General features: G+C 44.9%; 1 protein-coding gene across 1 annotated transcript in view; it reads right to left on the bottom strand.

Annotated features, from left to right (window-relative positions):
• Positions 1-16,205, bottom strand: part of LOC124149971 (filamin-C-like) — a 53,221-nt gene extending 37,016 nt beyond the window's left edge. The window contains exon 1 of the mRNA XM_046521839.2: positions 15,716-16,205. Within this exon, the coding sequence (XP_046377795.2) occupies positions 15,716-16,046 (331 nt within the window). The 5' untranslated portion in view covers positions 16,047-16,205. The remainder of the gene's footprint in view (positions 1-15,715) is intronic.

The following is a 16,205-nucleotide window of genomic DNA, read 5'->3' as shown; positions in this document are numbered from 1 at the left end:
TCAATACATACTTTACAATACAGTAGTCACCTCGTATCAATACATACTTTACAATTCAGTAGTCACCTCGTATCAATACATACTTTACAATACAGTGGTCACCTCGTATCAATACATACTTTACAATACAGGAGTCACCTCGTATCAATACATACTTTACAATACAGTGGTCACCTCGTATCAATACATACTTTACAATACAGTGGTCACCTCGTATCAATACATACTTTACAATACAGTGGTCACCTCGTATCAATACATACTTTACAATACAGGAGTCATGCCTGCTTAAGAGTGGCAAGAACAAACGCAGAAATTCTGCAAGCATATGCGATACTGTTGATCAACAGTAAGTGACAGGACTCGATTTGAGTCCATATTATATAGAAAAACGACAATTTTGGACAGTGACCAAAACCGTATCCTGTCTTAATCATCGCACGATCGCACGCACACGCACGCAAATCCATGAAAGAGTATTATGTGGTGGGTATCTATTAGGTGAGTAATATCTCTGGAATGTTATTACTGTGCGCGCGATGACAATCCTGATTCTGTGGCGTTAAAGAGACACCCCCAGTCGTCGAGCGTGATGTATGTGCTACAGAAAAAAGGATACAAAAGTCGTAGGTAACTTTATGACCAGGGTTTGTACAGTGTTCTGACCACTCACAACTATATGGTATGGAGGGAGCCCTGAGGGTATGTCAAATATAGACGTAAGAGCTTTTCCCGCCGTGACATACCAACCATACACTTACATCACGCCCTTGACGTTAAACCCACAGTACAGGATCACACATATACTGCTATACGGGTATGTTAGGCCCGATGGAGCGTGACGGTACGTAATAATAATAATCATAATAATACTAATAATTCAGAGCTGAACGCTCGCAATAAAGTTAAAAGCCTCAAATACGTATGCGGCACCCGTCCTTTCACATTCTCTTGGTGGTGTGGATTAGACGAAACAGGAAATTCAGGGTACTGACACCCTCACACGAAGAATCATGTCAGACAATAGATCCCACCACCATCGCTCTGCCCTCAATCGCTTATATTTACCAATGATAACAGGAGGGCGTGGTTTGTTTAACGTGGGGGCTCTTCATGATAGAATTGTATTGTGCACTTTTTCACACATTTATTTGTCTGATGATCCGCTTGTGAAGCATGTTAAGACACATGCATATGAGGAAAACAAGGCATTCCACAGTTTTCTTAAAAGAGCCAAGGATGTGGGACATAATCTCAATGTCAGTGTTAATTTTGTTGATGACTCTGTACTGCTGGACCAAGCGAAGTGCCATATCAAGTCGGCCCAGATTGACATGCACAAATGTTCGTGATATCTTATTTCCTCCTATTGGAGTCCACAGTCAACACTGGTATCTGGGAATTGTACTTCACCTCCGCTAAGAATAGATATAGGTCAAACTTTACTTAACACGCCCAAAATATAGCACGATCGGAATATATCTGTATGGGACAAGACAGCAGTGTGTGTGGTTGGGTGAGAACTAGAGTCGTGTGTTGTGTGGTATTGAATATACTGGAAACTAATACACGTTCGTAACCGATGACCTGTCTCATTCTTATTGTACATACAGCGACAAACCATGATATGATCTCGTATACCACCGTACATTCAATCAGAGGCCATGACACGTCTCACAGCACTGTACATTCAATCAGAGGCAATGACACGTCTCGTATACCACTGTACATTCAGTCAGATGGCATGACACGCCTTACATACAACTGTACATTTAATCAGAGGCCATGACACGTCTCGCAGACCACTGTACGCTCAGTCAGATGCCATGACACGCCTTGCATACCACTGTACACTCAGTCAGATGCCATGACACGTGTCGTATACCACTGTACACTCAGTCAGATGCCATGACACGTCTCGTATACCACTGTACATTCAGGCAGAGGCCATGACACGTCTCACATACCACTGTACACTCAGTCAGATGCCATGACACGTCTCACATACCACTGTACATTCAGTCAGATGCCATGACACGCCTCACATACCAATGTACACTCAGTCAGATGCCATGACACGTCTCACATACCACTGTACACTCAGTCAGATGTCATGACACGTCTCGTATACCACTGTACACTCAGTCAGACGCCATGACACGTCTCGTATACCACTGTACACTCAGTCAGACGCCATGACACGTCTCGTATACCACTGTACACTCAGGGAGAGGCCATGACACGTCTCACATACCACTGTACACTCAGTCAGATGCCATGACACGTCTCGTATACCACTGTACACTCAGTCAGATGCCATGACACGTCTCACATACCACTGTACACTCAGTCAGACGTCATGACACGTCTCGTATACCACTGTACACTCAGGCAGAGGCCATGACACGTCTCACATACCACTGTACACTCAGTCAGATGCCATGACACGTCTCGTATACCACTGTACACTCAGTCAGATGTCATGACACGTCTCGTATACCACTGTACATTCAGTCAGATGCCATGACACGTCTCACATACCACTGTACACTCAGTCAGATGCCATGACACATCTCGCAGACCACTGTACACTCAGTCAGATGCCATGACACGTCTCACATACCACTGTACACTCAGTCAGATGCCATGACACGTCTCACATACCACTGTACACTCAGTCAGATGCCATGACACGTCTCGCATACCACTGTACACTCAGGCAGAGGCCATGACACGTCTCACATACCACTGTACACTCAGTCAGATGCCATGACACGTCTCGTATACCACTGTACACTCAGTCAGATGTCATGACACGTCTCACATACCACTGTACACTCAGTAAGATGCCATGACACGTCTCGTATACCACTGTACACTCAGTCAGATGCCATGACACGTCTCACATACCACTGTACACTCAGTCAGATGTCATGACCCGTCTCTTATACCACAGTACATTCAGTCAGATGCCATGACACGTCTCGTATACCACTGTACACTCAGTCAGATGTCATGACACGTCTCGTATACCACTGTACACTCAGTCAGATGCCATGACACGTCTCACATACCACTGTGCACTCATTCAGATGTCATGACACGTCTCATATACCACTGTACACTCAGTCAGATGTCATGACACGTCTCGTATACCACTGTACACTCAGTCAGATGCCATGACACGTCTCACATACCACTGTACATTCAGTCAGATGCCATGACACGTCTCACATACCACTGTACACTCAGTCAGATGCCATGACACGTCTCACATACCACTGTACACTCAGTCAGAGGCCATGACACGTCTCGCAGACCAATGTACGCTCAGTCAGATGCCATGACACGCCTTGCATACCACTGTACACTCAGTCAGATGCCATGACACGTGTCGTATACCACTGTACACTCATTCAGATGCCATGACACGTCTCGTATACCACTGTACATTCAGTCAGATGCCATGACACGTCTCACATACCACTGTACACTCAGTCAGATGCCATGACACGTCTCACATACCACTGTACATTCAGTCAGATGCCATGACACGTCTCACATACCAATGTACACTCAGGCAGATGCCATGACACGCCTCACATACCAATGTACACTCAGTCAGATGCCATGACACGTCTCACATACCACTGTACACTCAGTAAGATGTCATGACACGTCTCGTATACCACTGTACACTCAGTCAGATGCCATGACACGTCTCGTATACCACTGTACACTCAGTCAGATGTCATGACACGTCTCACATACAAATGTACATTCAGTCAGATGCCATGACTCGTCTCGTATACCACTGTACACTCAGTCAGATGCCATGACACGTCTCACATACCACTGTACACTCAGTCAGATGCCATGACACGTCTCACATACCAATGTACACTCAGTCAGATGCCATGACACGTCTCACATACCACTGTACACTCAGTCAGATGCCATGACACGTCTCACATACCACTGTACACTCAGTCAGATGCCATGACACGTCTCACATACCACTGTACACTCAGTCAGATGCCATGACACGCCTTGAATACCACCGTACACTCAGTCAGAGGCCATGACATGTCTCGCAGACCACTGTACACTCAGTCAGATGTCATGACACGTCTCGTATACCACTGTACACTCAGTCAGATGCCATGACACGTCTCACATACCACTGTACATTCAGTCAGATGCCATGACACGTCTCACATACCACTGTACACTCAGTCAGATGCCATGACACGTCTCACATACCACTGTACACTCAGTCAGATGCCATGACACGTCTTACATACCACTGTACACTCAGTCAGATGCAATGACACGTCTCACATACCACTACATTCCAGTAAGTCATGGGATGAAGATATTGACAATCATTGATTAAGGATTGTTCAAGGATAACGCACCTGCATCCCTGTGGTCCCGACATTATCAGTGTCGTTTACTTGTGTATTTGTCGGCCTTTGCTTGTCAGGCGGATTTCCCCCGAATTGATATTAATATTTAATAACCTCCAATGGAAATATTTGATAGCCCTTGCCTCAGGACACATCTGCCCCTGTGCCTCATCCAACACGAGGTCTCAAAACGTACCTGTTGTCATGGAAATTTATTTCTCATATTTTTTTACATTTGTTTAACCTGTATTGGTCATGTGATGTTGCGTGGTGTAAAGTATTCACTGAATAACTAGTGATGGAATAATAAACATATCCTGATCAATATTGAATTAATTCAAGGGGGATGGGACAGGGATCTCACTAAAATCTTAAACTTAATTCAGTACACGTGACCAACAATGAGATAAGGGACTTTAAGGGAGAAAAATCACATTTTGACTTTTCATTATATTTTAAAACTACAGTGTCTTCGGAATACAAAATTATACTTCACAAACTTCAGTTTATACTAATATATAAAAATAATTGCAGTTTTTAGACATAATGTCTGACGAATTGAAAGTAGACATGTTTGCGGAAAGGTTTTGCAATAATGTTTATATTTCATTACGAACTAACAGTCCGCACACATGGCGATCTTCACTGAAGTAAGTTGACGTTAAATGTCTTCATGACAACTGTATCTGAGCACACGTAAGGTCCCATTTCTCCCGGTTGGTCACATAAATAGATTAATTTTTGAAATTATTTCCAAAGTTATGTTTTAAATCACTAAGGTTATTTCCGCAATATACCACGCCGTCGTAAAGGTGGGAGGGAAACGCTATAACAAACAGTTGTTCCTTCATAACACGTTATACCGTGTTATTGATAAACTGACCTTCACTCACAGAAATCAACCCCGCCTACAGTCTCTGGTACCATGCTATATGAAGACGGAGAATATTTTACCAGCTATAGTATCAGACGTTTTGCAAATATGTACGGGCGTCGGTACAAGTGGTATGTTCAGATTGTATTCATAAAATGTCTGGATTTCTAGTACAAAGGTGTGGACTAGTCCGTTCCATTAGGATATCTCCGCGACCAGGGCCGTGTTCGAGGCCCGTTGTGGTACTTACAGATCTGTTCACGTTATCAGTGTCACGCGGTTCACAATTAACAGGGTCTAGATACCCAAGGTTCAGAGTAATTGAGACCTTATTTATGGTGTCCACATTATCGAGTTTCGGATACACGAGATCAAACTTACGGGTCCAACTTACAGGATAAACGAACGGCGTGTTTTTTATTTCCGAAACGATCTTAGCGCTAAGAAGATCCATGATGCCAGTCACTGGATTGTCTGGTTCAGATTCGATTATTTACAGACCGCCGCCGCCGTTATTGTACATACAGCGACAAACCATGATATGATCTCGTATACCACTGTACATTCAATCAGAGGCTATGACACGTCTCACATACCACTGTACACTCAGTCAGAGGCTATGACACGTCTCGTATACCACTGTACACTCAGTCAGATGCCATGACACGTCTCGTATACCACTGTACACTCAGTCAGATGCAATGACTGGTCTCGCAGACCACTGTACACTCAGTCAGATGTCATGACACGTCTCGCAGACCACTGTACACTCAGTCAGATGCCATGACACATCTCACATACCACTGTACACTCAGACAGATGCCATGACACGTCTCACATACCACTGTACACTCAGTCAGAGGCCATGACACGTCTCACATACCAATGTACACTCAGGCAGAGGCCATGACACGTCTCACATACCACTGTACATTCAGTCAGATGCCATGACACGTCTCACATACCACTGTACATTCAGGCAGAGGCCATGACACGTCTCACATACCACTGTACACTCAGTCAGAGGCCATGACACGTCTCGTATACCACTGTACACTCAGTCAGATGTCATGACACGTCTCGTATACCACTGTACATTCAGACAGATGCCATGACACGTTTTGTATACCACTGTACACTCAGTCAGATGCCATGACACGTCTCGTATAACACTGTACACTCAGTCAGATGCCATGACACGTTTTGTATACCACTGAACATTCAGTCAGATGCCATGACACGCCTTGCATACCACTGTACATTCAGTCAGATGCCATGACACGTCTCGCAGACCACTGTACACTCAGTCAGATGCCATGACACGTCTCACATACCACTGTACACTCAGTCAGATGTCATGACATGTCTCACTTACCACTGTACACTCAGTCAGATGCCATGACACGTCTCGTATACCACTGTATACTCAGTCAGATGCCATGACACGTCTCACATACCACTGTACATTCAGGCAGATGCCATGACACGTCTCGTATACCACTGTACACTCAGTCAGATGTCATGACACGTCTCACATACCACTGTACATTCAGGCAGAGGCCATGACACGTCTCGTATACCACTGTACACTCAGTCAGATGCCAAGACACGTCTCACATACCATACCACTGTACACTCAGTCAGATGCCATGATACGTCTCGTATACCACTGTACACTCAGTCAGATGTCATGACACGTCTCACATACCACTGTAGATTCAGGCAGAGGCCATGACACGTCTCGTATACCACTGTACACTCAGTCAGATGTCATGACACGTCTCACATACCACTGTACACTCAGTCAGAGGCCATGACACGTCTCGTATACCACTGTACACTCAGTCAGATGTCATGACACGTCTTGTATACCACTGTATACTCAGTCAGATGTCATGACACGTCTCGTATACCACTGTACACTCAGTCAGATGCCATGACACGTCTCGTATACCACTGTACATTCAGTCAGAGGCCATGACACGTCTCACATACCAGTGTACATTCAGGCAGAGGCCATGACACGTCTCACATACCACTGTACACTCAGTCAGAGGCCATGACAGGTCTCGTATACCACTGTACACTCAGTCAGATGCCATGACACGTCTCGTATACCACTGTACACTCAGTCAGATGTCATGACACGTCTCGTATACCACTGTACATTCAGACAGATGCCATGACACGTTTTGTATACCACTGTACACTCAGTCAGATGCCATGACACGTCTCGTATACCACTGTCCACTCAGTCAGAGGCCATGACACGTTTTGTATACCATTGTACATTCAGTCAGATGCCACGACACACCTTGCATACCAATGTACATTCAGTCAGATGCCATGACACGTCTCACATACCACTGTACACTCAGTCAGATGCCATGACACGCCTTGCATACCACTGTACACTCAGTCAGATGTCATGATACGCCTTGCATACCACTGTACACTCAGTCAGACGCAATGACATGTCTCACATACCACTGTACATTCCAGTAAGTCATGGGATGAAGATATTGACAATCATTGATTAAGGATTGTTCAAAGATAACGCACCTGCATCCCTGTGGTCCCGACATTATCAGTATCGTTTACTTGTGTATTTGTCGGTCTTTGTTTGTCAGGCGGATTTCCCCCGAATTGATATTAATATTTAATAACCTCCAATGGTAATATTTGATAGTCCTTGCCTTAGGACACATCTGCCCCTGTGCCTCATCCAACACGAGGTCTCAAAACCTACCTGCTGTCATGGAAATTTATTTCTCATAAAATTATTACATTTGTTTAACCTGTATTGGTCATGTGATGTTGCGTGGTGTAAAGTATTCACTGAATAACTAGTGATGGAATAATAAACATATCCTGATCAATATTGAATTAATTCAAGGGGGATGGGACAGGGATCTCACTAACATCTTAAACTTAATTCAGGACATGTGACAACAATGAGATAAGGGACCTTAAGGGTGAAAAATCACATTTTGACTTTTCATTATATTTTAAAACTACAGTGTCTTCGGAATACAAAAGTACAATTCACAAACTTCAGTTTATATTTATTACAGAGACGCATGGCATCAAACATTAGGACTCATGTTTATTTTAATGTAATAATTGCAGTTTTTAGACATAATGTCTGACGAATTGAAAGTAGACATGTATGCTGAAAGGTTTTGAAATAATGTTTATATTTCATTACGAACTAACAGTCCGCACACATGGCGATCTTCACTGAAGTAAGTTGAAGTAAATGTCTTCAAGACAACTGTATCTGAGCACACGTAAGGTCCTTTTTCTCCCGGTGGGTCACATAAATAGATTAATTTTTGAAATTGTTTCCAAAGATTATGTTTGAAATCACTAAGGTTATTTCCGCAATATCCCACGCCGTCGTAAAGGTGGGAGGGACACGCTATAATAAACAGTTGTTCCTTCATAACACGTTATACCATGGTATTGATAAACTGACCTTCACTCACAGTAATCAACCCCGCGTACAGTCTCTGGTACCATGCTATGTGAAGACGGAGAATATTTTACCAGCTATAGTATCAGACGTTTTGCAAATATGTACGTGCGTCGCTACAAGTGGTATGTTCAGATTGTATTCATAAAATGTCTGGATTACTTGTACACAGGTGTGGACTAGTCCGTTCCATTAGGATATCTCCGCGACCAGGGCCGTGTTCGAGGCCCGTTGTGGTGCCAACAGATCTGTTCACGTTATCAGTGTCGCGTGGTTCAGATTAACTGGGTCTAGATACCCAAGGTTCAGATTAATTGAGACCTTATTTATGGTGTCCACATTATCGAGGTTCGGATACACGAGATCAAACGTACGGGTCCAACTTACAGAATAAACGAACGGCGTGTTTTTTTATTTCCGAAACGATCTTAGCGCTAAGAAGATCCAAACTCCAAAGATATTTTGTATTGATTCTATATTTATATGTACATGTAGACGTTGATGAACTGATTCTGTACCTCTACTACCGCTTATAGCAGCCTGAGTGTCAATGAAGGTTCAGATCAGTTCAAACTGTTTTGTTGAAAAGGGGCCCTCGGTCCTGTTGTAGAAAACAACCTTAGCGCTACAACTGTCGTAAGTCTATGTTAAGGTATGGGAGTTACGATCACCTTAACGCTACGATCGCTTTGTGCAACGGCACCCTGGTTTGTCCAAAATATGCCCTTCATTGTATACATGCCAGGGACATGATGGGACAGCACTAACCCTGACATAGCACTGATACAAGTCAACAGTTGAACCGGCTTCACACACGTGTGAAATGATGACGTCACGTGGTGATGCCGGGTTAGAACTGGTGCCCACCAACCTAAGCTTGTCGTCAGAGATGCCAAAATGAATCAGGTGGTGGGGGCTCGGTGACTCGGCTGATAGCGTATCGTTGCTCATAATATTAATCACGCGTGACGATCCGGGGTAGAATAGGTCTTCAGCATCCCATGCTTGCCGTAAAAGGCGACTATGCTTATGGTAAAAAGCGACTAACGGGATCGGGTGGTCAGGCTCGCTGTCTTGGTTGATGCATGTCATCGTATCCCAATTGCGTGGATCGATGCTCATGATGCAAATCACTGGATTGTCTGGTCCAGATTCGATTATTTACAGACCGCCGTCATATAGCTGGAATATTGCTGAGTGCGGCGTTAAACAACAAACAAAACAAGAAACAAAAACATAATATCAATCACTGGATTTTCCGGTCCAGGTTTGATTGTTTTCGGACGCCGTTACATACTTTGAATAGAGCTGAGTGTGGCGTTGAACAACAAGCAACATGACGTGACTCATGTCTTCATAAAATGTCACTGAGCACAACATGACCCAACTATGAGCCAAAGTGAGGAGCGTGACATGTTTTTATAGGAGTCCGGGCAACCGCTGGCATGTCCTATAAATCAAATATCATATACGCCTTGCTGTCTGCCTGGACCGTACGGAGGCTGTTGACACTGTCAGGCATGGAGTTGATACCTCTTAATACCTGTGTAACACGAAACAGGAATTACGTTAATCTGAATTTCGTTATAGTCACACCGCAGTAAGAGGACCGTTATAAATACGACGTGGCGACATGTCCCAACCCACGGCAACAAAACGTCACGTGTCCCGGGACGTCATAGCATGTTCACATTTTGCACTGCGGTGACCTTGAAAGGTATTCAATACTAAAGCTTCCATATCATTTTCTTTAACGCTTAAAAACTATGGCCAATTATTTAAACAAACTAAACAAATTATTTTGTAGTTTTGTTTAGATCAATTGTGAATAAATAAGTAAAGTGCGTATGAAATTTGATTGCATGCATGTACATATATATGTCATATTTTTGTGACATACTTTGAAAATATGTCAGCTAAATCATTCGAAGTACGATGGTTATGTTTAGTGTATGGTATTTACATAATCTGGGGATTTTACTTGTTTCAGAAAGGGTTTTGTCTCAAGTTTAAGCGAAAAACAAATATTTTTTTCCCCAGACAACATTATTTGTTGGTCACGACGCTATATTAAAACCCACGAACATCCCCGCTAACCTGGCAATGCAACAACAATCATCTGATGATGCGGACGGAGGCAAATTGTCACCACATTATCATCTGAAGCCGAAACTCGTTTTTCTTGACGACTAAGGCGTTGATGCATCACAACTTATTCATAGTAGTATTCAAAAGAAAGTGCGTTCTCCCATAGAAAAGTGCATTGCTACAAGTACCAGATGAACATACATTCAGGTGCCGTTATCTTGACAGGGTGTTTGTTCCGTGTGATATACCGTCCTCCAATACGGTGTCGGTCTTATCTCTGCTCAGCAACAATCTCTCCCTCCCTCTTGTCTCGGTCTGACTGTAGCTATAGTGTCACTCTACACAAACTGCGTGCCTTTGCTCAAAGTTCAGCAAGCCCATTTAGGATCAGGAATGTCAATATACGCTGTACTGATCTGAAGGACAGGCGCTGTAACGATGTCCTGTCTTGACTTTCTCATCTGTCACGCTATATGCGTGGATGGCCACTGTCATGTATTGATTGTCTTGTTACACACATGGTCTCACTAGTCACGACTTGATTATCTCACCTGTCACCCTCTGACTCACCTGTCACGTCTTGATTGTCTCACCTGTCACGTCTTGATTGTCTCACCTGTCACGTCTTGATTGTCTCACCTGTCACGTCTTGATTGTCTCTCCTGTCACGTCGTCATTGTCTCACCTGTCACATCTTGATTGTCTCTCCTGTCACGTCTTGATTGTCTCACCTGTCGCATCTTGACTCACCCGTCACGTCGCCATTGTCTCACCTGTCACATCTTGATTGTCTCACCTGTCACGTCTTGATTGTCTCACCTGTCACGTCTTGATTGTCTCACCTGTCGCATCTTGACTCACCCGTCACGTCGTCATTGTCTCACCTGTCACGTCTTGACTCACCCGTCTCGTCGTCATTGTCTCACCTGTCACGTCTTGACTCACCCTTCACGTCTTGATTGTCTCACCTATCACGTCTTGATTGTCTCAGCTGTCACGTCTTGACTCACCCTTCACGCCTTGATTGTCTCTCCTGTCACGTCTTGATTGTCTCACCGGTCGCATCTTGACTCACCCGTCACGTCGTCATTGTCTCACCTGTGACGTCTTGATTGTCTCGACTGTGACGTCGTCATTGTCTCACCCTTCACGTCTTGATTGTCTCACCTGTCACGTCTTGATTGTCTCACCTGTCGCATCTTGACTCACCCGTCACGTCGTCATTGTCTCACCTGTCACGTCTTGACTCACCCTTCACGTCTTGATTGTCTCACCTGTCACGTCTTGATTGTCTCAGCTGTCACGTCTTGACTCACCCGTCACCTCTTGATTGTCTCACTTGTCACGTCTTGATTGTCTCACCTGTCGCATCTTGACTCACCCGTCACGTCGTCATTGTCTCACCTGTCACGTCTTGACTCACCCTTCACGTCTTGATTGTCTCACCTGTCACGTCTTGACTCACCCTTCACGTCTTGATTGTCTCACCTATCACGTCTTGATTGTCTCACCTGTCACGTCTTGACTCACCCTTCACGCCTTGATTGTCTCACCTGTCACGTCTTGATTGTCTCTCCTGTCACGTCTTGATTGTCTCACCGGCCGCATCTTGACTCACCCGTCACGTCGTCATTGTCTCACCTGTGACGTCTTGATTGTCTCGACTGTGACGTCGTCATTGTCTCACCCTTCACGTCTTGATTGTCTCACCTGTTACGTCTTGATTGTCTCACCTGTCGCATCTTGACTCACCCGTCACGTCGTCATTGTCTCACCTGTCACGTCTTGACTCACCCTTCACGTCTTGATTGTCTCACCTGTCACGTCTTGATTGTCTCAGCTGTCACGTCTTGACTCACCCGTCACCTCTTGATTGTCTCACTTGTCACGTCTTGATTGTCTCACCTGTCGCATCTTGACTCACCCGTCACGACGTCATTGTCTCACCTGTCACGTCTTGACTCACCCTTCACGTCTTGATTGTCTCACCTGTCACGTCTTGATTGTCTCAGCTGTCACGTCTTGACTCACCCTTCACGTCTTGATTGTCTCACCTGTCACGTCTTGATTGTCTCACTTGTCACGTCTTGATGGTCTCGCCTGTCACGTCTTGACTCACCCGTCACGTCTTGATTGTCACACCTGTCACGTCTTGACTCACCCGTCACGTCTTGATTGACTCACCGGTCTCATCTTGACTGACTTTCTTGCCACACCTTGATTGTCTCACTTGTCACGTCTTGATTGCCTCACCTCTCACTTCTTGATTATCTCACCTGTCACGCCTTGATTGTCTCACCTGTCACGTCGTCATTGTCTCACCTGTTACGTCTTGATTGTCTCACCTGTCACGTCTTGATTGTCTCACCTGTCACGTCTTGATTGTCTCACCTGTCACGTCTTGACTCACCGGTCTCATCTTGACTGACTTTCTTGCCACACCTTGATTGTTTCACTTGTCACGTCTTGATTGTCTCGCCTGTCACGTCTTGACTCACCCGTCACGTCTTGATTGTCTCACCTGTCACGTCTTGACTCACCCGTCACGCCTTGATTGTGTCACCTGCCAAGTCTTGATAGCCTTACTTGTCACGTCTTGATTGTCTTTCTTGTCACGTCTTGATTGTCTTACTTGTCACGTCTTGATGGTCTTACCTGTCATATCTTGACTGACTCACTTGTCACGTCTTCACTGTCTCGCCAGTCACGTCTTGAATGCCTTACACTGCTCCTGATACAACGACCCCAAAGGATCTTCAAACGCACTAAGTTGTATCCACTGGTTCATTAAACTAATGGGGAGTCACGGTAAAAAATTATCGCCAGCCACACATGCTTGTGATAGGAGGCGACTAAATGGATCGGGTGGGGAGGCTCAGTGGCCGGCTTGATTGCATGACATCGTATCACAATTGTGTGGATCGATGTTCATGATGTCAATCAGTGGATTGTCTGGTCCAGACTGGAATGTTGACAGACCGCCATCATATAGATGGAACATTGTTCTCTGCGGCGTTTAACAGCAAACAAACATATCCAAATTCTTGGATTAATATATATGCAGACGTTGCCGTTATATCCGACCTCGACATAGCCGGTTTTGACTTATAAGTGTGTGGGACTTGTGATTATGAATAGTTATGAATGGCTGGACTATCGCGGTAATGCAACGTCACCACTACACAACAGCGCTACAGTGAGCTTGCCGGTTACACACAACCCCCGTTATACAGCACCGGAAGTACAGTGACCAGTCGACAGTCGGCGTTGTTTGTGAATGTCGAGGTTCGGTTATAACGAAGTGATCTTGTATCTCCCTTGGACCTCGTTTTATCTTCAGTCTCTATATATACATGTCTGTCTGTCACGCCGCTGATTTATGAGATTCCGTATGTCTGTGGACTCAACTTTATTCACTCTCTCCATAAATAAATCGTGACAAAAGCAGCGAGCGTCTCTCGTTTCCTACTCGCGAGGCCTCATATTACCGCAGTAGAATATATTACAATAAAACACATCTTTGTGATGTAAATTAAGAGTGTGTGTTGCATTGTAAAAAGCTGTTTAAATCGGAGGTCTATACATGTTGTGTTGTGTGTGTCGTGGTTTATTTCTCGCAATAAAATAGTTCATTTACAAAAGAGTTTTGTTACGCCCTGATCTATTAAGTGCACTGCTGGTGTCAGAACATACCGACACAATGAGACGCACGGTGTTGACGGAGAGAGACTGTGTGTGTGAGAGAGAGAGAGAGAGAGAGAGAGAGAGAGAGGGAGAGAGAGAGAGACTGTGTGTGTGTGTGAGAGAGAGAGAGAGGGGGAGAGAGAGAGAGAGGGAGAGAGAGAGGGAAAGAGAGAGAGACTGTGTGTGTGTGTGAGAGAGAGGGAGAGAGAGAGACTGTGTGTGTGTGAGAGAGAGAGAGAGGGAGAGAGAGAGACTGTGTGTGTGAGCGAGAGAGTGAGAGAGAGAGAAAAGAGTGAGAGTGTGCGTGAGTGACTGAGAGACAAACAGGCAGAGTGAGAGACACACACAGAGAGGCAGAGTGAGAGACACAGCAAGAGAGAGCTAGAGTGCGTGCGTGTGTGTGTGTGTGTGTGTGTGTGTGCGCGCGTGTGTGATGAGAAGGAATCAGATATTGTGACATAGTTAAACGTAGATGCAAGGTGAAAGAAGTTGAAATGGGGAAGATGAATCCCCTGTCTACCCGTATAACACATTCACACAAATATAGTGCGTCTTGTCAATGATGCGAAAGGGGGGCGAACAGAGGACGGATTGAGAGAGAAAACCACCAATCTGTAGGGAAGACAGGAGACGAGACGGAAGAAGGAAGACGGGAAAAGGAATGCAGAGAAGACACTTAAAGCAGTATGTAGAGAAAAATATATTTTGAAGGAAATGTAAATTACACTAAGGAAAGCGAAGAGGGGGAAATGTGTTGTAAGGAGGGGGTCACCGAGGATAGGCCTATTCAGTAAACGTGTAAGAAATTCACTTTACTTGGATATTGTTCCGAATGAATGAGCATGTACACTGTATAGACAGAAACCACACAGTCCCGGGTCTGTCACTATCTCTGACAACATGTAATTGCCAGCAACAGTGGAATGTGACCCAGTGTCAATCATGTAGTAAAGTGACTTCTGTAGATACCAAGTCAGTCACACCTGTTGTGCGGGGTACGCGTGATTATTACGCTGAAATACACACCGTCTCGCCCACATGCAACTGACAATCAAGCATATCATAATACAATATAATGTTTGTGAAACGACTTTGTCTCGCATGAGCTGCTATCTTAATCCAATAAGGCGGGCGTGTTTATATGGCGATGTGTATGCATGTGAATTTGATATACGACCCACTCACCTATATTTACGAGGCGGATTTGATCCTCTGCAATGGCTTCAAACGCTAGTTGAACATTCTGTAACATCTGGATTTTACTTCTGGGTTTGGTATAAACACGTCCAATCTTTCGAAACTGCAACGTTTCGATTAAAGCCACGAGTTTAACACCATCACAAAGATCGGTGGCCAAATTGTCCACTGTTCGGCCAGTGCTGGTCAATTGTTCGTTCACCCAGTTGGAGAAAGTCTTGTGCTGAATCTGAACCCAAGTATCCTCGGGGCCCTTGGAGGACAGGTTCCCCACCCCCAGGAGGGACGGGGAGGGGTCCTGGCGTTGCTTGTTAGACATGGTCCCGTGGGGAGGGGGCGTTGCGAGCGTCACCTGCCGCTGCTGGTATCGCCGTAGTTGGTTAGGACATCAATACCAACGCCAGTCCGTGAACAGGTAAAGTTACGCTCGGCCTAGCCAGGTAAATCCTTGGATCGATATATCTCTATAATGCTCTTC

The sequence above is a fragment of the Haliotis rufescens genome, unplaced genomic scaffold (assembly GCF_023055435.1).
Source record: "Haliotis rufescens isolate VD_foot unplaced genomic scaffold, xgHalRufe1.0.p SCAF_9, whole genome shotgun sequence".
NCBI classification, from domain to species: domain Eukaryota; kingdom Metazoa; phylum Mollusca; class Gastropoda; order Lepetellida; family Haliotidae; genus Haliotis; species Haliotis rufescens.
The sequence above is the reverse complement of the archived record's forward strand: the minus strand, read 5'-3'. Positions and strand labels throughout refer to the sequence as shown.